Below are 20,048 nucleotides of genomic sequence, written 5' to 3' on the forward strand. Positions count from 1 at the left end.
AAACCCATACAATATGTGAGAAGGAAATGGCAAATAAGGATAGAGTTATTAAGTTCATCACACTGTTTATTTGCTTACTGTAGAAATAAGGCAACATCCCCTGGAAAAAAGGCAATGAACCACTCGCTCATGCAATTTGCCACATTTTCTAATGTAGGGAAATTATTCCACTTAGACATCCGTAGTTGAACGGACCAACCCCAACCCCCATCCCGCTAACTCACAACCCTCAGGCTTCTCACTAAATCCAGTAACTCGTGTTCTAAATGAGCCATTGATCGATGACCCGTTGCACCAATGGCGCAAGGGGCGAGAGTGAGGCAAGTATAGAAAGAGTGAACAAAAATATATTTAGGGGCAAATAGGAACACATGGATTATTCATGATACATAATGTTCTAAGAAGCTTATGATAGAATATTTACAATGCTATTAGGAAGGAAGGTAGATAAGGAGAGATACTTCTTATAGGCGTTATGAAGTGATGAACATTAGTTAGCGTGATTTGTGGATTAGAAGCCATGCTTCGTTTGAAAGAAATTAGCAGCAACAAAATTACAATAATTATGCCTCTATTTTTCATTCTGGACCAAAAGTCATTCAATGGTCTACCACATCTCAACATAGTTGTCATTCCTATCAACGGTTATTAAGAAAATACATAAGAGCTGATAATGCACCTCCTTGTGTAAATTGAAGAGATAAATGAGAATCCATGAGTTAGAAAATCAGCTGACACAATCCTCAGCGTATGCCATTCTTCTCCACGTAACTGGGCCGCTGCAACAGAAACATGTACGACCAGATGTTGTGTAGCTGACCAGGTTATGAACGAAAGGCCATTCCTTCGTATCTTTGCAATGCCCCCTGAAAGTAGAGAATGAGAGTCAACATAGATCAAGATATTGTCAATTCATTACTCACTAATCGACAACATATGCTTGTCAAAGTTGAGGCTCTAAAGCGGAAAAAAAGGAGGGAGAAAATCCTGAACACACATGAAAAGAGGAACAAAAACAATAGGAAAAGCAGCCAAAGTATACCTTCAGCTTCAATCCAATGGTCTGATTGAGTTCGCAGCCAAATCCTTCGTACATCCTCATATGCAGCTATCTAAGGCAGTGAGTGGAGAACAAAGATTTAAATAGAGCACCAAAAAGGATGCAACCGTGAAATAACATGCACAACACAATTAAACAAATCATTTTGGACCTAGAACAGGAGAGGAATGGTGGAGCACATGACAAGAGGCGCAAGTAGAAATTACTGTGAATGATGATAAAAGCATGGTAACAAAAGAAAAGTTGGGGGAGATGGGGATTATACCACACGCACCATCCAGGAACAGCAGACCTTTTGAGACCTTGCATACAACGCCAATGAAACCAATGAGAAGATCAACTGCCCTTTACAAATGCTCTATAATCCAAAAACATTATCACAAGATGGACGAACTTGAAGTTGGTGGCATCGACGCCGGTGAAGCACAATAGGAAACAATGGCCATATCAACATGTCTAGTTAAAAGCACCAGACTTAATTATGCACATTATTTCTTGAAGCATCATATCCTTACAATTAATCTTCATATAGAGTTATTTTTTGTAGTCAGCCAGTTCTCAAATCTGCACCTCTCTTTTTGCATCTGTTTCTACTACCTCTTGATCGACCATCAACCAAAATAGTTAAAAAGACCAAGAAACACAATGGTCGGGTGGAACATATATATTCACCAAGTATATCCCCTCTTCTCAGACCACGACGACACAATGAGGTATCATCTGTTTCCTAATTAAACTGTAACCTGAAATCTGTGTGCATACGTGCATGGGCATATCCATTTATTCTTAATAGGAAAATATGCCAAAATATTGGTCACTTTCTCTTTTGACCTGGAAAGACTGATCACTTGGCTAATATGCATGCATACACCTCTAATCTAAATAGAGGAACTGAAGAATTAGTCACTATGATTTTATTAACTATATAAATACATTCCAGTCAAGCCCCTTCTAGAAAATGACATGCTTATTAGTCACTATGATTTTCTTAAACATGCGCCGCCAAATATTGAAAGGTAGAATAATATCATCATCCTTTTAGTTCCCATCCATATGGAGCATAAAGATAGCAAAAATGTTAGTACAGTATGACTCATCCTTTTAGGTGTTTAGTAGGACCTATTTCGTATGTATCTCTCACTGTAGGTGGGCAATACATTCCCTTGGCCAGGTTAGGAATGTCCAAAATATTGTTTCCAATACGAAACATGAGTTACAGTTTAGTAGGACCAAGAAGGATTCAAGATTATAAAAGGAGCTGGGATACACATTCTTATTGAAGTTATCGGTTCAGATCTGTGTAGCTTTCAGGGGCCTACCAATCAATCCATATGTCCATCCCTACAATACTTTCAGGAAGGTACCACCCAATCCATTTGAGCATCTCCTTTTTCCATTAATAGAAGAGGAGCTAGCATACCTGCAGGTGGGCTGGTGATGGTGAGGTCGCCAGTAAGTAGACCTAGCTGCAGAGGACACCGCCTCCCCCACGCTGCTGGTGGAAAACCACCACGACATGAGCACTCTCGCCGGAGAGGCGCCCTCAATCTCCGCTGATGGCTGCCTTCCCTGATAGCTGAGGGATCTGCCGGCGAGGTCCTGACAACCGTTCAAAAGGAGCAAAAAAGCAAGTATTGATCTATTATTTCCCTCATAGAGCATTGTAAGCACGAGCAGATGTTCGCCAAGTGTGTTTTAAAATACACTGTAATTGCAAGCAAGTAAAATAACAGCGGTGATGTATACTTGAATATAATTTTTCTGTGCTCTGAACAACAAAGCAAGCAAGGGGGAAAGGGTGTAAGCGCCTAGGCGCTAGGCCAGAACAGAACGCATTGCTTAAGCTTGCCTAGGCATGCGCTTAGGCAAGATATGTGCTAGTTAGTTGGAAAATACAAAGTTAACAATTAGAGTTTTTCTCTGGTCCTAAATAAAAGGTCTCGAATGCCATGTGAATTGTGTAAAGCAGAGCAAAGAAGTAGAAAAGCAGAAAACACATAACTTCAGAAGAAGAAACTGAAGTAATGGACTGAGGTATATGTTTTAACCAAACACTATCATACTTTCAAATATTGTTCCTTATTTCAAGTATACAGAAGAACCAAGAGCAGCATGAATCACTTGCCCATAGAATCAAGTTTCTGCATCATAGCATCAAGAAGCTGTATCATAGCATCGAGAAGCACTTACTGTTTAGTAAACTGTAATTTGGAAGGTTAAGTTGCTGCATCATAGCATCAAGAAGCACTTTTTGTTGGGATCTTAACTTTGTCCATCACGACAGACTGATTACACAAGAAAGACACTGTAAGCAAGTGTTGGAAGCTTTATAGTGTATGATTTGAGACGTTTATCCATCTATAATTTTCCCGTGACAAAAACAGTGTTGTTAAACAATGGTAATAATAGAATTTTGGAAGTCTGGCAATTACAATACAGTAAATGTCTATCCTGAAGTTAGAACTAAATAAAACCAGGTTTTGGAAGTGAATTTCACGGATAATTGTTCATGTTGCTTGAATCATAATTGAATCGATAATATGATTTTTCATGTCACGTATGTTATTATGCTAACTGGGATTGTAGTAGAAAAGGCAGGATAACAGTACCGCTCCACTCTTTTTCCTGTTGGGAAGAACCACCTCTCCTATCCCATTCTCAGAATGTTCATATAGATAATCTTCAATTTTCTCTTTGTTCTTTCCACTTTATTTCAGTAGCTCCTTCAATTCATATGATTGGCTTTGTTTCACCGATGGACCCTAAGGTTGATGCATGAACTTGCTAAAATGTTCAGATTGACGCAGTTACTACTTACTACATCTAATTCCATAGTAGTGCTTCTGCATTAATGTACGTACCTATAGTATGGATGACTGTTTACAAACCTGAGTCATAATCAACAGTGTTGTTAAACAGTGGTGATAGTAACTTAATGTGCAGTTCACATGTACAAATTCAAACTCTTATGTTCTAGCTAGGATATGTATGCTAGTTAGGCAATCCTAAGAAGAGCTGGTAAATATCAAGAGGCATATGCATACAACCGTAGATGATAATTTTTCTGAGAATAACATGGCTTTCAGGTTGTTGTAGTTGAACAAGATTCATGCATATACTACCTTGCAGGCAGCAAGAAAATAGGAGATCAGTATGTATTTCCATGCATCAACAGATTATTCACATGTCGATTAAGAAGCACACGCAACAAGGATCGATAGGTTGACTAAAGAAGATTAGTTGGCGAAAACATACTGTGTCGTCGCTCAAGGTTTACCTGAAGGTGAGTGAGGTGGCCTGATCTGGTGAGAATCCACAAGAGGAGCTGAAGTGCTGTTGCGATGCGTAGATGGGAGAGAGCGGATCTTGCGGGCGAGGGAGCATATACCTGAGACAGAGCCAGATCGTCGAGTGTTTTCCTTCTCTGAAGATAAAAAAACAATTGTAAGATTTTTTTCTGTAAACTTCCATGTGCCTTTGGAATAGAGAAGCAACACTACTGAACATAATAATCATGTTTCTCAGAAGATATTTTTAGAAAAGTAATAAAATGTACTCTTTTAACCAATTTCTCACCTAGTGTAGAAGAGGCTGCGGATAGGAATCAGAACCAAAATTAATGTCACTTTGATAGTTGTACCTCACATCCTGCATCACTATCAAGAGCAACTATTAGATTTACCATAGACTGGCCACTAAGAGAGGCCAAATATGATCATGAATGAATGATAAAACTGTATCTACCTTCTATAAACATCATTAATCTTAAGAACCTTAACTTCATAGCATACACACTACCAGAGAACACAAAAAAATATAAACTATAAAACATTCACACTACAACTAAAACCATAATAGGTTGAGCATACGGAGGCATCAAAAAAGGAAATAGGGAAGAACTCACCCGATCAGAGCCAACAGAACAATGAGAACATCCAGCTTACATGCAACACCATCGGTGGTAAAACTGCTGCTGTCCCTAAACTGAAGAAAATATCAAAGAAATTAAACCATCATTACCAATGAGTGGATTTGTAAGAAAACGAACAACATGAAGATCCTTGATGTAGTAGTAATTAATAGGATATCGATATGAAGAAAATGATAATTAGATCATGCATTGATAATCCAACACAGATACGTACAAAAGAACAAGCAACTTTCAAAATATTTGGTCGAAAGTAATCCAGACATTAACTACTAATTATTAGATGTAGGCCAACTACAAAAACACAACCATCTACAAATAGAAAACATGGGTTGGCATACAACAATCAGAAGCGGACCTTGCTCATCATCGCTTGATACTAAAATTTTAAATATTGATGCAGAATTTACTGAACCCTGAAAACAAACTACAACAAACAACTGAAATCTAATACTCTACACATGCTAGAATCATGTTTTTTACTACAAAAAAATGAAGGCATAAACAAGCTAAGTATCTCAGTTGTAGCTACCAAACCAGAAGGATTGCTACAGTACCTTCAGTTCAGCAACACAGTTCGGCGAGGTTGCAAAACAAACTACAACAAACAACTGAAATCTAATACTCTACAGATGCTGGAATCATGTTTTTTACTACAAAAAAATGAAGGCATAAACAAGCTAAGTATCTCGGTTGTAGCTACCAAACCAGAAGGATTGCTACAGTACCTTCAGTTCAGCAACACAGTTCGGCGACGTTGCAAAGTGGTGTTTGTCGCCTCTGTTGCCGTCGTTGTAGGAACCCAGCCCCATCCAAACCATAGATGACTGAAAAAATAAATTAGGAGGACATGATTTAGAGGGAGGAGCTCACACAAGGAATTGCAGTCAAAAGGAAGGCAGAAGTAAACCTAGTTGTGCTCTTGGGCACAAAAGTGAGCAGTGTTGGCGCCAGGTCTTAAACGGAACGCCCACCCGGCAACCATTTGTCCTCCCAGAAATTGGCCGTCGTCCCGTCACCCAGCTTTATGTAGGAGCAGGCTCTGAAAAGGGCGAATGCCACACCGTCAGGGTCAGCCGGCACCAAATGCCATGGGTATTATCATATTTCTCCAAAATTGAGTGAAATGGTGCACTGGGATCCATACATGTTCAGAGCCAAGTGCATTTTCAAAAAGCAATTTTTTGGTATGCTTTCTAGATCACAACAATGTGTGAATGAAACTGACAAAGTTGAAAGTGTCTTTTCATTAATCGAAGTTCAAGTCCAGGAGACATATTCATATATGCATATGTATTGTTGACTACCTCAGACTTAACTTTCAGGAAAACTGCATGCACCATCTTGAGTGATTGACACAGTGGATGTTTGTTTCCTGGAAACCATGAAACCAATGAGAATTTGACAAAGTATGCTTGAAACAGAATCGAGATTCAAATAAAGTAAGATTTCAGCACAAGTATCAAACTGCATAAGTGATAATCCTGCATCATACTCATAAAGGAAACTACTCCCTCCGTTCCAAATTACTCGTCGCAGAAATGGATGTATCTAGAACTAAAATACATCTATATACATCCATACCTGCGACAAGTAATTCGGAACGGAGGGAGTATAATCTTGCATATTTGAAGGCATATATTCAAATATTGAAGAAAATTTAGCTCCATTCCAATTAGTGTAAGCAATATTGTTTCACATTCCATATACGTATTCAGGCAATCAATTACTGTATTTTGAGAGGCAGGGGGAGATAGCTTGCAACGGGAGAAAATATATGATATGCTTCTAGACAATAAGCATGTCTCAACACCTCCTTCCACACACATGTCTACACCCTAAATTTTAACACTGTGTCCCACCCTTGTCGCCGCTTATCCTTCTGTATGCCGATGATGGCCGCATTGCCCACCTGATCACAATGACCTATGCCTAGTCAATTCCAAAGCGATGAGCTTGGCGTGAGGCAGGCAACGACCATCGACGCACTCCTGGGCACGGCTTCGAGTGAAACAGGCGTGTAACACAGGGCCGCAGCAAGGCCATCTGGTGCCCACGCGATGAGGTTTCTTTGGCTAACTATTAAGGAGTTTCCATGGACCAGTTGCCATTAGCCAGCTGACAATGCGGCTCAATGATGCAAACATATGATTAAGTGATATACGGTATAGATAGGTATATGATTTTTTTTCATTCATGGTTTCTACAGGTTTAATTTCTTCCTCCCTCTTGATTAGTATAGCAAGTCATGATTTAAGAGATGCTTTTCGCTCCTATGACCCAAAATGGTGCTGGTATCAAAACCTATAATAAGATAAAACTCAACATTTTCAAAGAATGGGGTGCTTATCAATGCAGTGCTAAGAATAGTAAGATGATATAATTATATGGCTTGTTTACTCCAGATTAAGCTATAAATATCGACAGTTCAAACAAGAACTATCAAGCAATCAGTTAGGTTTGTAACCTGCAGGGATATTTTCTAAAATGGAAGGTTAGTTCTTTATACAATGGAAGAGGTTCAGTAACCACCCTAAGTAAACAATCGAACATACCTTGAATCACTTTACCGAAAATATTGCAGATCGGAAGTAAGTCCAGCCCATGTCTTATCAACTGCAAAAAGATTCCACGGACAAAACTTGCAAAAAAAACGGTCACCCTCATATCTACTGTTTCATATCAAGAATCTCCTCAAACATGTCATCAGACAAACCATTTTTGGTTCAGTTTGAAGGTACATGGCCAAAATGAAGACTACTGTGATATAAAAGGAAACAAATACATCATAGAAATGACATAGGAACACTATGCATGCTCAACAATGATATGGGTCTGACATATGGAGTTAGCAGTTTCCCTAAAACAACAACTTTCTGAATATTATTGTCTCGCCCATTATGCCCACAAAAGGAGAGAGAAACCTGATGTAAACAAAATATTACAGCGAACAAACACAGAGTTTTTAAGAAAAAGGAACACTTACCAGGAAACTTCCAGTCCTTGAAGAAAGGATAACCTTCCTACAAATACACCATCCAATGCAGGTTCATACAGTTTTCATTGTGCACAAATGATGCAACATGCAGATTCAAGCCAATGCGACAAAATGTCCAGTTAACTTAGAGCTATTTACATATCGTTTACTTAAGTAAAAAAACTCAAGTTATCTTGCTGCAGGCAATCTACTCAATGCTGATCACACAAATAATAATGTCCGAAAGCACTTAGGAACAACCAGACCACACAAGCATAAGTAACCAAATAGACATCAGAGGGGAGGGAGCATTTTTCAGAAGTTCCTCATTAAGTTTCACAGTTATTATGTGAGGAGTAAAGGACCAGATGAACCTACAAATCAAAAGAAATATCATAGTCAGCACAAAAATTGTTCAAAGAAGATGATCAAATTAAAAATCATGTAACTGAACATATAGAAGAATCTTCTTATAAAAAAATCAGGAACCCGATCTTTTATCTTATTATATTCAAAGAGCTCTGTCTGAATGACACCTCTATATTGATAGGCTGCCCTGTGCATATAACTAACATAAAGCATATGCACACTTCCCACCTCCTTTGAATGTCTGCACTACTGCATCCTATTTAATTCCTTTAGAACATGGATAAATACTTATAAAGTTAATGGTCACATGCCCTTTAAACGTGTGAATTCACATGTAAACCAACTAACCAAGATGGATGCAGCCAAAATTACCCAAGGCATCTAGTTGTTTCTTTTAGGGTTTAGGGTGTGCAAGTGTCGTTGAGGACATTACCTGTCCACTGAATCTAATGGAAAATTCATGGAATATATGCTTGTTCCCACGAAATTGGATTCGGACTCAGGTTTAAGACTTCTCCAACTCCTTCAAAGACTCCTGCAACTTTTGCTCAGGGGCTTCACCATGCCACCAACTTCTTCAGGTGCCAACAACATGAACAGATAACGGGGTGGGAGGGGGAAGGGAACAGAGATGGAGGAGGGAGAAGGGAGAGGAGAGAAGAGGGGGAAAGAGGAAGGGGTGGAGATACCTGTGATAACGGGGAGGCGGCAGTACGGGACGGGAAGACTCGCCGCCGGCGGGCAGGATGAAGAGCTGGCGGCTCCAACCCTAGCTTGCGCGTGAGAACTGCATCCGTCGCACACAACCAGGCATCCATCGTCTGCCGTCGTGCTCCAGCGAGCCGGCGACCGAGGGTTGCCTGGAGCGGAGGTGGAGGCGACCAGAGCCGGCGGCGGCGCGACGGCGAGCTCGGGCGGTGAGGCGGCGGGGCAGAAGCTGCAGGAGACGGCGGCGGGGACCTCGAGGCCGAGCTCAGGCCATGGCTTCCCTGGCTCCAGAGGCCGTGGCGGCGCCGGACGCAGCGGCGGGGCGAGGAGGAGGCCGGCCGTCGGGGTCTCGGGGAGGCAGGAGCTCCTCGTCCCCTCGATCCAGATCGGGATCGAGGAGGGAGCAACAGGGGCGCGAGGGAGCGGGCGACCCTCGGGCGGCGGTCGGGGCGTAGGTTAATTTTCGTAGATTTTTTCAGGTGCGAGTTTTTTTCGATGAACCGGAGGGTTTAGCAGTGGACATAGTGGGAGCATACCGATTTTTATTTCCTGGTTCGAGGACGGAGGTGGGAATCGAGGGGATGCGGGAGGTGGGATCGAGGACGAAAAAAAACCGTCTCTGATGGGACGAAAGAAGTACCAAAAAAGACCGTATTAGGTGGGACGAAAATAAAACCCGGAACGCGGACTACCAACTAAGACATTAGGAGTAGAGATCAAGCAGCCGAACACTGAACAAGATTTAGTAAAGAGCTCAAGAGGGCGTATGCCGTCGTGGACGTTGGTCAAATACTACGACCATCTTTCTAATCTCAAACATGGGATACGAGACATTAAGCAATTTCGAACCTACTGGACTAAAAGTTTAGCCGAACATGACGAAAGAAAATCTCTCAAGCTCACCCCTAAATACGCACACTGTATATAATGCTAACCTAAAAGATACCGCACCAACTATCAATTGATCAAGGTGCTGCCAAAAATACAACGCATCAATTGAGAAATTCCATCAAAGGCTGCTCCAGCGCCTCCATTACAGCCTCCCACCCAGCATGTGTCGGATGTGTCTCGTCCCAGTAGAACCTCTTGTCGGGATTTTGGCATAGGTAGTAGAGGTGCTTCCGTGAACTGCTACGCTCTCCACAGTACCCTCCCTCATAGGAACTCTCGCAACACGGGGTCAGCTTGCGCTTGAAATCCTTGGACCGATCCAACCCTTCACCTGCATGCACAAGAAAAATGTGTATAGTTACATAATTGAATCCACACATTAGAAGTAAGATTTGACTTGTAACATCCACACGGACATATATATGTATTTACCAGGGGCGTGATTGACGATGTCACGTGATATAGTTGTTTGAGCTAGTCTACAATGGCGTGCAACCAATGGGATGCAAGTTGCTTACTACTCGTAGCACCTTTCTCACACCAAGCGTCTGCAGCTGTGCCACATTATCTAGGATCTCAGTCGCCACGTTTCCCATGTAAGTATCAAGCTGCATGCATGAAAAGTTAATCAGTAAGGTGGAGATCAATATATTGATTGATGGTTTAATTCGTCTGCGTGAGTATGTTAGGAACTATACTCACATCATCGAAGCTTGAGTAGAAGCCATTATTGGCGTCGGAGCCGCTCATGTAGTCATTGCCCGAGATGGCGATGAGCGCGATGCCGCGACGGAGTGGTGAAGCTGTCGTGTTGGGATGACCCCGTCGTTGACTAGCCTCTTGAAAGCTTGAACCTGTGCGGCAAGGGTCTGCACTTTCTTCGCCGCCACCTTGAAGACACCAGCGCCGCCAAAAGCGAAGGTCATGCCCGATGAGTCGCAAGACTGATCTGATGTGAGCTCGTAGGCTGGAGGGGCCTCATTGAGGCCGAACATCCTTGCTGCAAGGACAAGGTCACAGATTACATGTCATAGCCCACTAGCAGTAGTCTAAAAAATTTCAATTCGCTAGCTAGGTAAGTACTCTAGAATAGTATACGAGTAGACGTACCGATAAAATCTGATAGCATCCGGTAGTTGGAGAAGCGTCCTGTTGGAACGGGAGCGCCAGACCAACTAGAGTTGCGATAAGCGCCGTACGGGTAGCTCCACTGCCGCCGTGCCGCGACGTCCTTTCGCCGATGATGTTGGGAACATTGCCGTTGTCGACAAAGTCGTCGCCGAAGACGAACATGCTGGACCACCGAGCCCTGGGTGTGCCTCGGGCCTGCGCATCTGTCAACAGCATATATAGGTCGTCGATCATGTCAGCGCATGCGCGCAATGCAGACAGAACATGTAGAACTCGATGAGGATTGATGCAGCATACGGATAGGAAAAAAGCAAGGCCGTAAGTAGTTTACAATGCGCGTACCATCCAGTGCGAGGAAGACTAGTAGGAGAAGGAAGACGGCCGGAAGGAGCTTCATGTTGCCAGGGTCGCCGGCCGGCCGGCGTAGCAGATGATGGAGAGGGTGCTGCGGAGAGAGGAGGAGAGGAAGGGATGGGATGGTGGTATGGCCGAGCTATGTATTTATAGAAGAAGAATGTACGGACGTACGTCATGAGGACTTCATGACCGGCCTGAAGCTGAAGGTCGTGTTCCCCATGGAGAGCTCTCCCTCGGTTTGGATGGAGTATGTCTAAACTTTAAACGAAAAGTCTAACGCCCACACGTGTGGGCGTTAGCCAACTCGCGCACACGCATCCGTTGCCGTCCAGTAGCTACTGCACGAATCTTGACACGATCTGGCTGATTTCGTGTGCCACGTAGGACAAGTCGATTGTGTGGTGTGTAAGAGGGGTCGCCCGCACGCCGGTTTCCTCTCCGCGGTCAACGGTTGCCACTCGGGGGCGTGCGGTGGGACTGCGGTTGCGCCCGCATGCGTCGCCTGAATGCGGTTGCCGTCTAGCACGACATACTTCACACCCCCATCGTGCGCGGTTCCATTTACTCCCCCCACTTCTCTACTCACCCAACCCACCATCCGCAGCAGTTCATTCGATTGGAGGAGAAGACGATAGGAGGAGGAGGCGGCGGAGGCGGAAGAGTCGACGACATTCGCGGCCGTCGGTGAGGCTCGCCGGACCAGAGAGTCTACGCCGGAGTGCCCGCAGCTTGAAGGTAATGCTCCTCCCCGCGCTGACATTCCTCCCTGCATTTTCCCCTCTCCCCTCTGCGGTGGATTTCTCCACTCGAGATTCATAGTGATTACGGCATAATCGCGGTGCTCCGCCCTTCCCGTCGGCGGCGGAGTCCCGTGTTTGCCGTTTAGGATGGCATTGCGCAGGTTCGTCGCCGCCGCGGTGGCAGTGATGCCGGTGTGGCTCGCCATGTCCGCAACCACATCCGGGTGTTGCGGTTCGATTTGAGCTGGCGTTTTTGTAGTTGTTAGTCATGCATTGCCCTGAAATGCTGTTGCCATTGGTGCAGGAAGTTTTTTGTTGGTTAATTTCAGGGTTTGGTAGTTGGGATTGAACCCTAGATCTAGGTAGTTGTGTTTCAAAGTGAATTACAAAGGCAGCCATAGTAGTTCCAGGAACTGTATGCACTGGAAGGCAACTAATTTCGTGATCAACCGTGTCAGTTGCCACAAACATGCTTGCCATGTGGCAACTAATTTTGTGAACACACAATGGCTGTTGCCATGCTGTAGGCAGCATAATGGGGTAAATTCACTGTATTGTAAACTGAATTTGCGTTTTGCCTTCTGACTTGTGATATATGAACATACATGGCAACTCGTTTTTAATACGAGATCATGGTGTGTGTTTGCCAGATTTAAATGCTGTGTGATGGATGTTTTTATGCACTTTTTGAGTTGTCCTGCACTTTTAACATGGCAATTTGAACCTACACACTTGCCTGTGAAGATATGGCAACTCATTTTTATATCAGGACAGGGTGTCAGTTGCCACATGATATGTTTGTGCATTGTAGTATGTGTCCCTTTTTGTTTCTAGTTTCTTTTGCGTTAACATGGCAACTTCAACATTTTGTTAAATTGCCTTATGAACTGTAGATTTTTAACGAAGCCAATGTGTTTAGTTGCCACATTTATCGTTGGACAATCGTAGGGGGTGTGGGTGTTCATAGTTACGTACTGTCTTGAAATGCTATTTTGCGAGCAGTGCAGGAAGTTTTTTGTTGACGATTTTCAGGTTATGATAGTTGCCAATGAACCCTAGATCGAGGTAGTTGTTTTTCAAAGTGCAGTAAGAAGGTAGACATGATAGTTTCAGTAACTATCTGCACTGGATGGCAACTAATTCCCTGATCAACTGTGCCAGTTACCACAAATATGTTTTCCATGCGGCAACTTTTTGTGTGCACACAATATGGCTGTTGCCATGCTGTAGGCCTGATAAAGTGTAGTAAATAGGTAGTCATGGCAGTTTCAGCAAGTATGTGCACTGGAAGGCAACTAATTTCCTGATCAAATGTGTCAGTTGCCGCACAGTATGATTATATGTGGCAAGTATTTCTGTTACCACACTAAGGTTGTTGCCATGATATAGGCAGGATAATGCGGCAAATTCGCTGTACAATATACTCCCTTTTTGTGTTTGCCCATACTGACTTGTGATATCTGAACATATTTTTGGCCGTACTACATGGCAACTCATTTTTTAATATGAGGTCAGTTTGTGAGTTGCCACATTACATGTTGTTGAGTAGATGTTTTCAACGCTTTTTGAATTGTCTTGCATTTTTAACATGGCAATTTCAACCTAGTACATTCGCCTTTGAATATGTGGCAACTCATTTTTTGTATGAGGACAGAGTGTGAGTTACCACATTATATGTTACCACAATATATGGCAACCTAGTACTTTTTGCCACTTTCAATTGAGCCTTTGTGGCAAGTACATTCTGTTGGGTGGCAACTGCTTACTTCATACTTTCATTTTCACCCTGACATTTTTGCTTTGTTCTTACATCAGCAGAATGGCTCACGGTGATCATCAAGACGATGATGATGATTTCATGGAGTTACCACGGCAGAATCGCGCAACTAGACGGACAACAGACGACGATGAGGTAACTGTCCACCCCCAGCCTCACTCCCCCCATATGTTTTGAATGTCATGTTGAGTTTGCAATCGTCTGATAGGGTCTAAACCTGCATGATGGTGAAACATGGCAACAAATGACCATTTCTCTGTTTTGCAAAAGAAGAACCGTAATCGCAATAGGGCTTCACAGGAACGCCTGACTATATTGACCGAGGGATTCATCGACGACCAGAAGGGAGCTGCTGCTGAGTTGGGGATGCAGGCTCTGATGGATGTTCGGTGGAAGAATCTAGTGAATCCTGTATGCGACTGGCTCGGTGAGATTTACGAGCCCGCCTCCAGGGAATTTGTGATTCCGGGACGTGGAAGACTGCCGTTAGCCGAGGAATCCGTGTTCTGCACGTTGGGTGTGCCCCGCGGAGAGATCAAAGTCCCGTATGAGGTCAATAATACGATTGAGGAAACGTTGTTTGCCCGTTTGTTTCCTGGGTTGACATCCATGCCGAACACGACCGTGCTGGCAAATTCACTGGAGGGCATGACAACCCATGGCGAGGTTTTCAAGATGAAGCTACTCATGTACCTGATCTCAGCTGTTTTTGCGCCGATCACATCTCTTCGCCCAAGCAACAAATGCTTCCCCATCCCGGTGAATGCTGTATCTCTACTCCTTCATTTTTCCTTCAATCTTTTGACTCCTATGTCATCTGTAAGTTAGTCACTACCGTTTTTTTTGATGTTTTCCCATTTTGATTTCTGATGCAGCAACTTCTTGTCCTGAAATTTGTGTCGTGCAGGCAAAACTGAAAGAAGTGAAGAACATGAATTGGTGTAAGTTCATTGCGGACTTCCTGATGCATTCTCAAACAAGATGTACCAGAAGGGTTGTCGGCTCCATTTAATGGTATTTTTGTACTACTCTTTTTGCAAACACTCCTAGCTCCTTGAGCATGCATGGCAACCATGATGGTGACATTGTGGCAACTGCCACCATACCAAGATGGCAACTGCCAACATAACTAGATGGCAACTAGTAGAAATACATGGCAACTAACAGAAATACATGGCAACTCTTTTCCTTCTTCATGCCCTCCAACTTGATGATTGACGGATCATGCGTTAGCTTCTTTTTTGCAAAATACCATGATAGCAACTCATATTTTTTCTTTTTAAATTGTTGTACATCAGCTCATGTACATCGATCGTCTTGATCTGTCTATTGTGGACTTTACTGGGATAGGAGGCCCGCCGCCTCCACACAAGTTTGCTGTTTGTGCGTGGACTTACGATGCTGTCAAGGCGGTGCTTGCCGCGGACAAGATAACTGATACGAAATACGGGAAACGGCAGGTTAGTTCTGGCTTCTTTCTTTGCACGGCATTCTTTCATTTTTGACGCTGCATAACATATGAAAAAATTCCCATACGGCAACCGTCCGTGGCCAACAAGAGATGACTACCTTGTTAGCCATGGCTGTCTGCGCATGGTATCCATGTCTTACGCCACATGGCAACTTTGCCATTCATTTTGAAACTTCTATCCTACACCTCTTTTTTGTTGCAATACATGAACTGTTAGTTAGTGTTCATTGTTTTCTATCTTTACATGCTAGCTGTTTTTTTGGTTTTTTCCAGCTGATGGCCAAGCATGCTATAGACTACAACGTGTTTGGTGGGCCTCACAACTTTGGAAAGTGGATGGACGTGCACTCAGCTCCGTCTTGTCCTGTTGAGGTAATCAAGGATATATATCTATGGTTGTGTTTGGTTTATTTTGATCTTGTGCACGTGACTTTAATACGGTTGGTTACTGCTGCTTCTTGTTTCGCGCACAGGCGAGGGCACCTGTTGAGCATCTAATTGGGCAGTTTGCATCCGAAATGACCAGCTTGCCCGGGAAGTTGGTTGAGGGTTGGACGTCCCTTAATGGCTCTGACAGCGATGCGGTTGTGAGGCAGTTCACTCCATTCGTTGCAGAACGGACACATCGGCCAACTGGTTGCCGTGGTCGGTACGACTACAACAGCTCGCAGGAGCTTCCTGACACACAAGATGAACTAGATGGAGATGCTGCTCTCGACAAGGATGACGACGATGACATGGAGAATGTGCAACATGGCACCGACGATGATGAACATGTCGACGTTCGTCCAGGTGGTAAGAAGGGCAAGGGTGTACCATATGTCCCCTCACCGGAGAAAGTCAAAGAACAGACAGCTGCGAGAGGCAAGGGGGTGTCGCCCTCAAAGAGGGGGAGGGATCCAGAGGAGGTTGGGCAGGGCTCTCCTGTCAAGAGACCTAGGACCGATCCCTTAGCTGCTAGGAGGAGGTTCGACTTCTATTTTAGTGTTTTGTTTTGTCTATCCTTTCGAACAGACTGACCCCCTTTTTCCATTTGTTTTTGCTAAGCGTGGCAACAATTTTCGTGTCTGACACTTGGCACCTTTTTTTGCCTCTTTCTTATATGCGCAGCGAGGCGACAGCTGGTGGACGAGCAGTTACGAAGAAACAAGCACCAACGCCAACCCGTGTTTCTGCTCGATTGAACAAGGGTGCCCCTATTGCTGGTGACACGCATTCCACTAGGTCATCTCCTCGTACATCGACGTCCAACACCGGTGATCCTGTCGTGTTGCCAGATTTGAGGAAGACAGTCAAGAAGTAGGTTATCCATGTTCTTTCTTCATTGCCATATTGCTATAATTTTTCCTTTCAATGCAGCTGTTCAGCTTGCCACATGGGCTGCTGCCATCAGTCCCACATCGCAACTGCTGTTTCTCCCATGCTCTATTTCTTCTTACTATATGGCAACTCCTGCTTGTTTTGCATGGCAACTGCTAACCAGGCAAAATGGCAACTCTTATTCCACCTACATGGCAACTACCGGCTTTTCCATCTGTTTGTGCACTCATCCACACCTAGTTTTGAAATGGCAGTCCTGGCACATCACACATTTCTTACATTTTTTAAGATGTCTACCATGGCAACTGCTGCTTGTTATGCATGGCAACTGCTAACTGGTCCACATGGCAACTCTTATTCCACCTACATGGCAACTATCATCTGTTCATCTAACAATGTTCGTGTGTTTTTTTTTCAGGGTGAAGAAGACTACCACACGCGTGACGAAGCAGAACCCTAGAGACCCACTCATACGCATACACTCAAAGCTGTCGACAGGTGGTAACTCAGACGTTCATGAGGCGCCAGTGCACAAACCTGCTGCTGCACCGTCCACTGTTCCCACTAGCTCTGATGCAAGCGACCGAACATCTCCACCAGTTGCAGATGTGCAGGCTACGACAGCAGGCATCCATACATCTGGGAGTGACGAGTCGGTATCTGCCAGGACTGCTGAAATATTTCCCACTCTGCTAGCAATGAAGGATGCTGCTATGAGCCATGCGACCCGATCAGCAAGTGTTGAAGTGGGCGCCCCCGAGATCAACCTAAGCAAGGAAGATTCCCGCTCATCTGACACGGATTCCAAGCGCGTGGGTGGTGGCACTTCTTCGTCCACGAAAGAAGGGGCGGAGGCGATAGTTCATAATGACATGCCATCCATAGGTGAGACTCTTGGCACAACAGCTCCAGCTTCTGGTGCTCCAGAGGTTGCCAAGGTGACCGTTACGCGAGCTGGTCTTCCACCTAGGCGTCGTAGCCCTCGCAAGCAATCTGCAGACACACCCAACGCGCCTGCTGTAGCTAGGAGCAGCAGAGATGACTCTGGTTATGTGCCTGCGTCCACACTATTCCCACCACCTGCCAGAAGCAATGTTATGGAGAGAACGGAAGACCGGAGTACAACCGACCCAGGTGGCAAGCCGGGCACGACTGACGGAGGTGAACATGCGGAGCAGACTGCGTCTTTACCCGCAGTGGATAACCCCAGCTTAAATCTGCGCACTTCTAAGCTCCCAGTCAACATCGGTGTCCCCTACAGCCCAAACAAGAAGATTGTCAAGAAAGCTGCGACTGATACTGCTGACAACACGCCCCGTCCTACGAATAAGCCTGATGACTCTGCAGCAGCCGATGCAGAAATGTTTGTTGATCTTTCACCCTTGGATTCTGCCCAGCAAGCTGTTCGCGGTCCGGCCAGTAGGCAGGAGAGGCACCCAATGGCCTTCACCCCACCGAGCTGTAGCCTTGGCATTGATCGCAGTCAAGATGAACCAGTGGTGCAAGATCCTCCACTAGTTGCCTTTGCTTTCCCGGCAGGCATGGCCCCAATGATGGCGCAGCCAATGGTCGAGGGCAAGAAGGCTGTGAAGTTCGCAGAGCCGGTTGTGCAAGGTACATTTCTTTATGCGTTTATCATATTCGTGTATACATCTTTTTAGTCTGACTTTTGTTCCAAGCATTTTTTTGGGTTCTCACTTGTGATGGCAAATGTTATCTGATGGACATGGCAACTGGATTTGCTTGCACGCTGTCACCTACATTTTTCTGTTGCCATACTCCATTTTTCCATTCTGCAAGCACATGGCAACTGCAGTTGATACATCATGGCAACTGTAGTTGTTGTCACATGGCAACTACAATGCATTGCACATGGCAACTGGAGTTGCCTGCACATGGCAACTCCCTACTTTCTGTGCCTACATCTCATATTTCTGCAACCTTTATTTCAAACTAGATTTGTTTTGTTTTCCAAGGATTCCTAACCCACTTTTTTGATCCGTGCAGCGACCCCTGAGGAGATTACGCCGTCACTTGATAAAGCTTACCGCAGGATTGAGGAGGTAGCATTGTAGAGGAGGTCCTCACGAGGTCAGGGCCAATCAAGTTCCAACGTGCCTGCTGAGTCCGTATCTGAGGATACCATTAGAAGTGCCACCCCTGGTTCTGTGAGGCAGCGTAGGGTAGTTCACACGCCACCCGCGGATGATTATGAGCTGGAAGTCAAGGCCACAAAGGATCAGAACCAGCTGTACGAAATTGTCAAGCTCTTTGGAAATGCGAGGTCCAACAGCAATCACATGAAGGAGCTGAAAGCGTAATGACCACACCCACATAAACCTCTCATTTGCTTTGCTCTTTTTACTATTCATCCTTTTGATATTTCTAGATATGCTCCATTTACGTTTTATTTCTTTTTTTCACTTAGTAGACATGATTCTTTCATGTATATCATTTTCATACAGCTCATGTTTGGACAGAACCAAGATCATACAATGTGATGCGACGTACGTTGACCTGGGTGATCTTGCCGAGTCTGTGAGGCCACTCGGTAAAATGTCGAAGAATGTAGTTGCATGTGGGATTGACTTCATCAACAGGCATATGGATATGTCTCCCGAAAAAACAATCATGCAGTACACTGTGACGTGCAAAATATGGGATGGTGACTTCCACCACAAAATCCCGAGGAAGCATTTTGCTGCGCATGGTGATTTCGAGCTCACAATGAAGAAATGTGTGAGTACTCCTTCCTTTTTTGCACATTTTTTCCTCCCATGTTATTTTTTTTGCCAGTAGCTATGCTTCAGATGTGGGCTACACCCTATTTTGTGACAGTTGTTTCATGTGGCAACAGCTGCCATGTAAAATGACTTCTGATTTGCTTTCCTAATACAACCTATGTGGCAACTTCAAACTAAAATACATGGCAACTTTGTTCATACATGGACGGCAACTTCTTTTAATTACCCACTACAACTAAACATTATACGTTGGTCCACTTTTCTTGGACCCTTGATACTTTCGTAGTCACTCATGTGCCTGTTAGTGTAACTGGTGATATCTTCACATGTCATTTTCCCAACTACATCATTTCTGTTCTTAATGTGAGCTCTGCTTCTTTTCTTTCCTTCATTTTTTGTTTGCAGGTCTTGTTCCCCATGTTCCAGGAGCTTGCACCACACGACCCACACGACAAGTGTGGTCACCACTATGCGATCTGCCTTGACCTGAAGAACCAACGTTTTGAGGTGCTTGATTCAATGCGTTCAGAAGCTGATGCAGACCTTACTACGCATGCTGAATACTTCATCAACAA

General features: G+C 44.3%; 1 protein-coding gene and 1 long non-coding RNA gene across 2 annotated transcripts; both read right to left on the reverse strand.

The window, feature by feature from the left end:
- Positions 1–503: 503 nt before the first annotated feature.
- LOC123171139 (uncharacterized) lies at positions 504–5,800 on the reverse strand. The gene is made up of 9 exons (XM_044588768.1): positions 5,717–5,800; positions 5,546–5,614; positions 4,965–5,044; positions 4,701–4,755; positions 4,338–4,484; positions 2,481–2,659; positions 1,326–1,362; positions 1,043–1,112; positions 504–866 (listed from the first exon to the last, which is right to left on the reverse strand). The coding sequence occupies exons 1-9, from the start codon at positions 5,798–5,800 to the stop codon at positions 649–651; spliced, it is 939 nt and encodes a 312-aa protein (XP_044444703.1). The 3' UTR covers positions 504–648.
- A 3,952-nt stretch (positions 5,801–9,752) lies between these two features.
- On the reverse strand, positions 9,753–11,527 carry LOC123163692 (uncharacterized). Its single transcript, XR_006481944.1, has 5 exons — positions 11,407–11,527; positions 11,044–11,267; positions 10,636–10,933; positions 10,366–10,541; positions 9,753–10,264 (listed from the first exon to the last, which is right to left on the reverse strand). It is a non-coding gene; the product is annotated as an uncharacterized lncRNA (long non-coding RNA).
- Between the last annotated feature and the right edge of the window lie 8,521 nt (positions 11,528–20,048).

This window comes from Triticum aestivum, chromosome 7D (genome assembly GCF_018294505.1).
Source record: "Triticum aestivum cultivar Chinese Spring chromosome 7D, IWGSC CS RefSeq v2.1, whole genome shotgun sequence".
Taxonomy (NCBI): domain Eukaryota; kingdom Viridiplantae; phylum Streptophyta; class Magnoliopsida; order Poales; family Poaceae; genus Triticum; species Triticum aestivum.